Source organism: Mesocricetus auratus, unplaced genomic scaffold (assembly GCF_017639785.1).
Source record: "Mesocricetus auratus isolate SY011 unplaced genomic scaffold, BCM_Maur_2.0 Super-Scaffold_100008, whole genome shotgun sequence".
Classification (NCBI taxonomy): domain Eukaryota; kingdom Metazoa; phylum Chordata; class Mammalia; order Rodentia; family Cricetidae; genus Mesocricetus; species Mesocricetus auratus.
The window spans coordinates 86387603-86397447 of NW_024429192.1; the positions used below are offsets into that span (position 1 = coordinate 86387603).

A 9845-nucleotide genomic window follows, 5' to 3' on the forward strand; every position below is an offset into this window, starting at 1 on the left:
TAGGGGTGGCCATACAGATGCTGGGAATATAATACCAGTCCTCTGGAAGAGCAGCCGGTTGTTACTGGTTGAGCCATCCCTCCAGCCTCATTATATATCCAATTATGCAATTAAAGAGGAAAAAAAGCCAGGGTGCTTCTATGCTCCTGAGATAGTTCAGGGCTATCTTTAGCTGCAGTAAATTCAAAGCCAGCTTGGACTACATAGGACCCTATTTCAAAAAAACAAAAAACAAATGGGCTGGACCAGTTCAGTTGTTCCGGTTCCTTCACAGGAGGACCGGACCTCAGTTCCCAACACCCACATGGCAGCTCACAACCATAGGTAATTCCAGCTCCAGGGGATCTGATACCCACTTGTGGCTTTCATGAACACTGCATGTCTCTGGTGCCTCTATACATGCAGGCAAAACACCCATACACACAAAACTTTTTAAATAGGTAGGCACACCTTTAATCTCAAGTCAGCCTGGCTGACATAATGAAACCATGTCCCCAAAAACAATTTTAAAAAAGAGAAGAAAAAGTATGCCCTATGTCTTTCTCTTAACTTTTTTTTGGCACTGGAGATCCCAATTCTACACACACACATACACATTCTGCTACAGCTCTAACCTTCCTGCTGCTCTAGCCCTGGATTCCAGTTTCTGCATACCAAGCCAACCATCCCTGATGTGTGTTGTTACTCTATACCTGTTATTACTTCATTTTCTGTTTATGTTCAATAAACCCCACTATTCAGGGTTCAACCCAATGACAATGCTGAAGGGGATGCTTCTCCCTGGCTTAAGGTTAAGTGCTATAGTGTGTGTAGCTTGCATCTCTTGTGCCTTAGGGTATCCTGAAATTGCATTACTGGAGCACAGTGATAGTCTGCCTCTTTATGCAAGGAAGTAACTTGGCAGAAACCCAGGGAATTTCCCAAAATGTTAGCACTGCTTTTTGCTTAGGGATACGTAAGTGAAGCACCTCACCTTTTCATGTGGCTATCGTTTTGTCTTTTATTATAATAGAAACTGACGTAAATGGAAAAACAAACTTAAGGAACTTGTTACAGCCCCTTATTCCTGAGCCTAGTAACTGGGCAGTGGTTCGCTTATCCTTTAAATTGTGACATGTGCAGATTTGACTGAGGACAGAACAGCTGAGGATCTTGTCAGGTATGTTGTCTCATGCAAACCTAGATTTGGAAGCCGGGCGGTGGTGGCGCACGCCTTTAATCCCAGCACTCGTAAAAACAAAAAAACAAAACAAAACAAACAAACAAAAAAACTAGATTTGGGCTTGGCCACATTAGGCAAGCCAAAACCTGGCACTTCTATCCTTGATTCCCTACGCACCAAGGAAACGGTTGAAAGGTTGCTAATATGCATTTCCCTCTTCATCACTTGCTTGCCTTTTACCCCTGTAGTACATACAGCATTTTCTCTCCGAACCCCGCTTTTCAGGGGAGGTGGTAAAGTGGCAGGACAGGGTATCTTTATAGCCCTGGTTCTGGGACTCAGTGTGTAGCCCTGGATGTCCTCAAACTAATGGAGATCCCTCTGCTTCTACCTCCCAGTGCTAGAATTAAAGGTGTGCACCACTGCACCCAACCAAATTTCACTCTAAACAAAGTGTACAAAAGTAGGGTAATGCACCTTCCAGTATTTGGGAAGCTGAAAGCTAGACAGGGCAGTTTGAGATCAGCCAAATTCAACCCAGAAGCTAGGAAATGAAATTAAGTGTGCCTGTGATTCTCTATTTATTCTATGGGTGCGTATCAGGGAACATATCTAGGGCGTCAGAGAAGACTTGCAGAAGTGGGTTCTGGGGATCAACTTAAGATCAGAAATGGTGGCAAAAGTATTTTTCACATGCCTTTAAAAAAAGTTTAATCTGGCAGGGCAGTGGTGACCCACGCCTTTAATCCCAGCACTCTGGAGGCAGAGGCAGGCGGATTTCTGAGTTGGAGACCAGCCTGGTGAGAACTAGTTCTGGGACAGCCTCGAAAGTCACAAACCCAGTTTCAAAAAAAAGCAAAAAAAGCTTAATTTCATTTTTGTTCATTGGTGTGAAGGTCCCCTGAAATTGGAGGTACAGAGTTGTAATCTGCTATGGGGGTGCTGGAAATTGAACCCGAGTCCTCTGGAAGAGCAGCCAGTGCTCTTAATTGCTGAGGCATCTAACCCCTGAAAGTCATTTTTAAATTACAGAAAACTCAACAGGGCACAGGGCATGGTATCTGTAGTAATCCTGGCACTTGGAAAGCAGAGGAAGGATCCAATCTTCTGCTATATAGAGCTCCAGGGAAGCATGGGCTCTAAGACCTTCAAACATAATACCAAAACCTGTCAATTTTAGCCTTTTGATTCTATTGTGCTGTAACCATCTCTAGCTTGAAAGCAATTCCCAAACCTTTCCAAAAGTCTTATACTTCATGCATTAGTTATTTCCACACTTTCATCACTTAAAATTGAAGAGCCAAAACATACAGTTCCAGGGGATACTGAACAGAACTCATTTTCAAATTTAAGAGTTTTTTGTTCCATTTCTTGATCTTAAGATCTGAAGTTAGTTAAGCAAGGCAAACTGTTCCCATTCTTAACATCTTTAAAAGGGTAGCTGTCACGACACACCCACTAAAGTTACAAAGAAGTTTCCTGGAGGCAGAGTTCCCTTTTAAATGGATCACTTACTAACAACAGATGTCTACAATGGCAGTTCTAAAGCAACAGCACAAACTTCCATGTAAGTCAGTTACTTGTTCCTAAATCTGTAACCAAAATCTCTACAGCCTGCTGAGGTCCACCATAGGCTGAGAACTTAGCGTTATCTTTAAAACCAACCCACTTTTCACTTAAGTTTTAATCTTCCTTAATATTTTGAAAGATTATGGTTCTCTTTTCCCTCTCTACCGGTCCTTTTCAGCCCTTTAGCCTATTTATGCCATTTTAAACTTCATTATTATTTGTACTAAGTGCAGGTAAGCATGTGGTCAGAATTCTGGAAGCTGGTTTGCTCCTTTCACTGTAGTTGTCAGGTTTGGCAGTTGAAGTGCTTTACTCACTGCCACCAGTCTAAGCGTTTCTAATGGGAAAAAGCTCTAAGTTTACTACCAGGCACTATTATAAACAACGTGACAAAAAACTTCAAGTTCTTAGTGATAGTCATTTAACTAATATTTAAAACCTCTGCAATTAGTTTATTAGTATCATCCAGGACTCATGTTCAGTATTCCTCCTCAAATTACATAAACAAAAGCAAATGTAAAGAACCCAAGTCAAAATTATATAACAAACAGCACTCCATCACAAAAGCGTGTAAAATTACAAGAACGCTATTTTTAAAACACTGGCACTTTAAGAGAATGATAATCTCAAAAAACCACAAAATTGCCAAATTGTTCCCTAAACTGCTAAGCAGATTAAACATGACTAATGAATGAGTTTGGGTTTTATAAAGAAAAACCAAATGGATTGGACAACTAGTACTAATATGCAAAGTTTACCATCTTTCCTTGTATCTGGTTTATAAAGGGACAAATCACAATATAGGAAAATATATCCTTAATTTTAAATGTGGCATAATTTTAAGAAAAGCTGGCTCAACTAATTAAAAATATTTTTAAACAGTCAAGTTTCCTGAGCAATCCTGTATTTAGATAAATGGGCAAAGGCATTACAGCCAGTGTTTTCATCAGCCTTCGCTAGGACCAATGTCAGCGAAGTTTAATATGGCAGTCTTGTATTTTAAGCTCACGCTTTTGGGGGATACATTCTCAGGTCTTTAATAGGGAACTGCAGAATGTAACTGCCATTACACAGTAATGGACATTAAGAAGAGTCCTCACGTAAGGATTAGAACACAATTTCCTACTAGTCCTTCAAGGACACTTCCAGATTGTTCGATTCTAATAATTCCATGGTGTGATAGAATTGATCACTCAGCTTTGCACATGGGTTATGTACTATCTCTTATCCAACTGATCACGATTTTGGAATTTCAACTATGGATGAAAATGTTACCCATCACAATATGCAGGGTGTGTAGATAAAAGCTTCCTCCCCCCCCAGCTAACTATATGAAAAGAAACACTGCAACAATTCATGTGACCCAAAATGGGCAAAAGCAAAAGACTAGCTTCCCCTTGAGAAGAAAAATTTCAGACCTATGAAAAGGACAACAATACTAATAAAAAAATTGTATTTACTTAGAAGCATTCAGAATGTCAACAAAACAGCTGCAATTTTTTTTGCAATTACAGAGTGGTATTCAGTTAACAGAACAATTATCTTCGTATAAGCTGCATCAGAGACAACTGAAGATGGGAAAAAAAGAAAAAAAGAAAACTACCGTCCCCATATATAACTAATTTGTGCTGTGCACCAACAAGAACCTGCTTTAAATTTCCATGCCAATTTACAACCCCCAGACTGTACCAGGCAAGGTTAGTGGCTACTGAAAATACCACCAGGACAGGGCTATCTAAAGACACATTCGGTAGTGTGTTAACTATACAAAAAAAGACACTGTACAGTTTAAAAACAAATCTTACACAGCCTTACATTTCAATTTTTTTTCTTTAAAAGGAGTGAGTTGTGTACAGGGGGGTTAAATGCTTTATAGACAAAAAAAACTGCGCTAGAACCAACTTATTCATCATCATCATCTTCTTCTTCATCTTCGTCTTCCTCTTCTTCCTCCTCTTCCTCATCCTCTTCATCTTCCTCATCATCTTCTTCTTCCTTCTTTTTCTTGCTCTTTTCTGCCTTGACCACCCCCTTTTTCGCTGCATCGGGTTTTCCTTTAGCTCTGTAAGCAGCAATATCCTTGCAAAACAAAGGGAGGAAAAAAATAACAAAATTAAAAAATTGAGTCTCCATAACACACGTAGCCCACTACACCTTCCCAATTAAAGCATGGGGAAAGCTTACAAAATGAGATGACAGTCTAATATTTGTATTGTTATGCCTCACTGAGGTGCAATTATGCGCCACATCCTAATTCTAGTTTATGAGAACTCGAAGGCAGAGGCTGATCAAAGGGTAACACTGCCACCTTCTGAACACAAAACAGCATTCCACAGGTTCATAGCCAGACCCTAATTCATAGTAGAAAATCGGTAGGGGGTGTGGTATGTGTGTAACAGATGTAAGAGAAGCATGCAGATAGATACACTAACATGTAGAAATGGGTTTCAGAACAAATGAACTTAAAAATTATAAGTATTAGAGCATTTCAGTACAGGTATAGGAATCACCACTTTCTTTCACACTATTTATAGTTAAGTTACCTTGGCAGGCTTGAAATTTAACTATTTTAAATCCAAACTGAACATAATGTCAATATTTTGTATACAGACAGTTCAATTATGTACAGTACTTTGCTCAGTCTACTTTTGTATTTTGTATGCATAAGTATTTAAAAACATTCTCAGTAAAAATCAAATTTTCTCCAAAGTTGGAGATATTAAGAAATATAATTAAACATGGCTTCAGCTCAAATTTTTAACAATGTATTGGTCCTACCAGGACATCACCTAACATCTGGCATTCCCTTTCACCTCCTGGAAAGCACCCACCATACTCCTTACCTTTTCGTACTTCTCCTTCAGCTTGGCAGCCTTCTTTTCATAGGGCTGCTTGTCATCTGCAGCAGTGTTGTTCCACATCTCTCCCAGTTTCTTTGCAACATCACCAATGGACAAACCAGGGTGTTCTCCTTTGATTTTTGGGCGATACTCAGAACAGAACAAGAAGAAAGCCGAACTAAAACCAGAATTTAATTTTAGAATTTTAACAAAACCAAAGTTTGTCAAACATTTACTGTTTTTCAACATAAGTACCTACTAATCTCATGTGCTGATATAGGGCCAAAATTGCTAGTAAGTGATATACTGTGTAAAGGCACCAAGTATCGTAATTAAAAGACCTTGGCTAATACCTCTACCCAACATGAGTTACAATTCGACACCTTAAATACCTGAGTTGAGCCACTCTCAGCCAAGAAACCAAACACTGGACACTCAAGGTGGCTCAATTCAATCTGTATCTGTCATGAACCAACCCAAAATAAAAGCTGTACTTACGGAGGCCTCTTGGGTGCATTGGGGTCCTTGAACTTCTTTTTGGTCTCCCCTTTGGGGGGGATGTAGGTTTTCATTTCTCTTTCATAACGAGCCTTGTCAGCCTTTGCCATGTCTTCAAATTTCCCCTTTTCTTTAGCAGACATGGTCTGGAAAAGTTCATTGTAAACTTGCCATATTAGTAGTTAATAGCCACAAGGTATGAGAACAGCCAACCAGGCCCCTCCATCCTAATTTAGAATTGGCTATACGGTCTAAGATCCCTCTTACCTTCCACCTTTCTGAGCACTTCTTCGAGAACTCTGAGAAGTTGACAGAAGCATCCGGGTGCTTCTTCTTGTGTTCCTCCCGGCAAGTTTGCACAAAGAATGCATATGAGGACATTTTGCCTCTCGGCTTCTTAGGATCTCCTTTGCCCATGTTTAGATGATTTTCTAAAAGAAAACACTGGATGTTAGTAAGGAGGTTATATGAAATCCACAAGCCTCAAACTGCTCAGGGTAGTAAGGCAAACCAAAGTTTGCGTTATCTAACCCAGCGGTGACGACAATCTCCCATAAAAACCAGACAGAACACGGCCAATTCCTAGAAGTGGCTAAGCCAGAGTGAGACGATAGGACACAGGAAAAAAAAAAAGGGGCCCAAGCGTGATCACAAAGTGTAGGCAGACACTCTAAGCAAGTTACCTGTGTCTGTTGTGAATTGATTGTCCAAACCGGTCAAGAAAACCATTTTTAAATCCAAAAACAATCAATATTTCTTAAACAAAACAAAGACGTTAAAAAAGAAAACCCACCCTGTACATTCGTGAATTTGGCAGTGTACAAAGAATGATCCCGTAGATTTTAGAGAATTACAGACCCAGAAAAAACGAAAGTGTGTGTGTGAGCGCGCGCGCGGGGGAACCAAACCAAAACAATAAATGCCCCTCGTGCAGCTCAAGTTTACCCAGCTTTAAGAACCCCGTGCGTTCGCATCAAACTTTGCTCGGGAGGGCGGCGACGGCGCGGGGCCAGGGCCGGGAGAGGCCGCCGTTTCCTATCGCTTTGGCCCCGAGATGCGTTTCTGCTCTGACTAAACACGTCCGGTCTGAAGTTTCCCCGAGTAAACAAGGATGAGGGACAAAAGCCACTCCTGCCGCCACCCACCCTCCCGCTGCCACGGGGGTGTCTGGTAATTTTTTTTCCTCTTCAAACCGGGCCCGGGGAAAGTTGGGGTGCCCTGGCGCGCGCGGGCGGGCCCGACTCCCCGCCCTCCCAACTTGGCCCGAGGCTGAGGGGGGCCGCGGCTCCGGGCGGGCCCGAGGCCGCCACGTGCGCCCGGAAGGCCGCGGGCTCGCGCCACCGCCGCCCCCATTTTGTCGGCCGCGGCGCAGGGAGAAGCCCCGCTCGAAATGGGGGCTGGCTCCGCCCGCGGCCGCCAGGGCCGGCGCACGGAATGGCCGCTGCGCGTCTTCCCCGCCTGCGCCGCCGCCGCGAGGGCGAGCGCGAATATGGCTCCTTCCCTTTGTGTGCGCGCGTGTGTGTGTGTGAGTGTGTGCGAGGAGACCGAGGCGCGCGGCGGGCGGGCGGGGCGCTGGCGCACTCGCCATGGCGGCGGGGGAGGGGCGGGGGCGCGCGGCTCCCCTCCCCCCGCGGCCCCCGCGCCGTCTCCCTCCGCGCGCCCCGCCGCCCCCGCACGGGGAACGCGGGGCTGCGAAGAGAGAGGGAGAGGGGAGAGGGGAAAGAGAGGCGAGGGGGGGAAAAAAAAAGTTGCCTCAGAACTGCTGCGCCCAGCTTCCCCCGCCCGCACGCCCGCCTTGTTTTCTCTCCAGCCAGCAGCGCCGGGCCGAGTCAGCCATGTTCCAGCGAGCGCAGCGGCGCCGCTCCCCCCCTGCCGCCCGCTCGCCCGCCGCCGCGCCCGGCCCGAGCCGCCCCACACGGCCGCCCCCGGCCCACCCGCGCCGCCTTCGCCCGCAGCGGCGCCCCGCCCGCCGCCCCGCGCTCCCCGCCGCGGTCGCCCATGCAGCCGGGAAGCGCCGCCGCTGCCCGCTCCGCGCACGCCGCCCGCCCGAAACGCTCGGTCCCGGGGGCCACAAACACGTTTTAAAATGTAAAAAAAAATAATCTGAAACAAAAAAATTAAAAAAAATTTTTTTTGCGCCAGTGAAGCACAGACGCCGCCGCGGGTGTGAAGTGGCGGCCGCCTGAGGCCCGCGGCTCCGTTCGGCGCGGGGCAGCGTTCGCGGCGCCCGGCGGAGCCTCGCTCCGTGCGCAGTTCCCCCCACGGTCCCCCCTCATTTGCCTTTGTGTGGAGCCTGACCCGCCGGCTCCGGGCCGCGGGGATCCGACCGCCGCGCGGGCTACCAGGCTGCCCGAGGCGCTCTCCCCGCCGCTCGCCGTCCCGCACTCACCGTCCGCGAGGCACAGAGTCGCCCAGTGCCCGTCCGGCTCGCGCTTGCCCCGGCGCTGTCTCTATGGAGCTCAATGTACTGCAATGGCTGTGAGAGCGGGAGCCAGACGCAGCCTCCTCACTCTCTCCGCTCTGTAACATTACTCTCCAGCCAGCGCGCCTCCTATTGGCTACCGCCAACTCACGGGGCTCGCTCATTGGTCCGTTCCCTCCCATTGTCCTGACCAGAGCCCGCGCGCCATTGGCTGTCCGCGAGGACACGTCACCGAGGATTGAAACAGCGCGCAAATCTGAATGTGTGTGTGTGTGCCGGGCCGAGAGGCTGAGGCGGGAGAGGCAGCGGTAGCGGCAGCAGCTGCTACGGGAAAGCGGAGCTCTATGGTGTCTATGGGCCTGCGTCTGCCCCGAGCCGGCCCCACGCCCGAGCCGCGGCGCGCGCGCCCGAGCCCTGGCTCGGCCGCAGCCACCGCCGCGTCCTCAGGCCCGGGCGGCTCCCGCAGGCCCGCCCCCCCTCCCGCTCCACGCTCCCGCCCGGAGCCGTTGAGACGCGCGGCCCGAGCTTGCGGAAGCCTCCCCGAGCGGGGCCGCGGCTCGGGGGGCCTGCGGCCCGAACCCGGGGGGCTCTGAGGACCTGGGGGCCGCCGTGCCGCCTCAGCCCACCACGGGACACCCCGTACCCGGGTCGCACGGCGAGTGCCCACCCTGCCCAGAGGCCTAGTCTGCACCCACAAGCAGGCGGCCAGTGGCACCCTGTTTCTGGGTTTGCTCGCGTTAACCAGTACTTCTCGAACTTTCTTTTTCTTTTTTCTCTTTCTTTTTTTTTTTTTTGGTCAAACACAAAGCACTTTTCTGAACCCCTCGGGCAGCAAAGCTTTATTCCAGGGGATTAATGCACAGCCACTGGGTTTTGATACCGGCTGCTCTCAGGATGATTGGGAGGGCCCAGCTAGAATTAGCAGCAAGTTCATGAAAGACCTCACCTCCCTACCCCCATCCACACACATTGGCTGTTTTCTGTGACTTGGTGTGGATTACTGTTAGAATCAAACGAATCTTTGTGATGGTATCTTCCCTTCCATCTCACCACTTAGTGCATACATGTACCTGCTCTAGGATTACCAGACGTTTGGGGCTACTGTTACCTCAGGGATTAGATGCAGTTGGGGACTGCTTGGGCTCAAACCCACAGGCTGTGCTTTCTCCCACTCACCAAGCTGGCTGGTATTCACACTTGAGGTCCACAGAGAAAATAGGCCGATTCCGAAGGCCACAAATTTACATTAATCCTTGGCAAATCTACTATCTCATCCATCCAGGGGGAGGTAGACCACACCTCTCCAGTTACAACAGACATCCCCCATCTTTTTCACCCTCTGACATCTTATACA

The 9845-nt window shown here is 47.6% G+C and overlaps 1 protein-coding gene across 2 annotated transcripts; it reads right to left on the reverse strand.

Moving 5' to 3' along the window:
• Nucleotides 1–3162: 3162 nt before the first annotated feature.
• Hmgb1 (high mobility group box 1) lies at nt 3163–8615 on the reverse strand. 2 transcript variants are annotated; one of them, XM_040751395.1, is made up of 5 exons: nt 8459–8615; nt 6337–6500; nt 6070–6215; nt 5575–5749; nt 3163–4810 (listed from the first exon to the last, which is right to left on the reverse strand). In XM_040751395.1, exons 2-5 carry the CDS (start codon nt 6484–6486, stop codon nt 4634–4636), a joined length of 648 nt encoding a protein of 215 aa, XP_040607329.1. In that variant the 5' UTR covers nt 6487–6500; nt 8459–8615; the 3' UTR covers nt 3163–4633. The 2 variants fall into 2 exon arrangements, with proteins under 2 accessions (XP_040607329.1, XP_040607328.1); XM_040751394.1 differs by lacking the exon at nt 8459–8615 and adding an exon at nt 6753–6924.
• Nucleotides 8616–9845: the final 1230 nt, after the last annotated feature.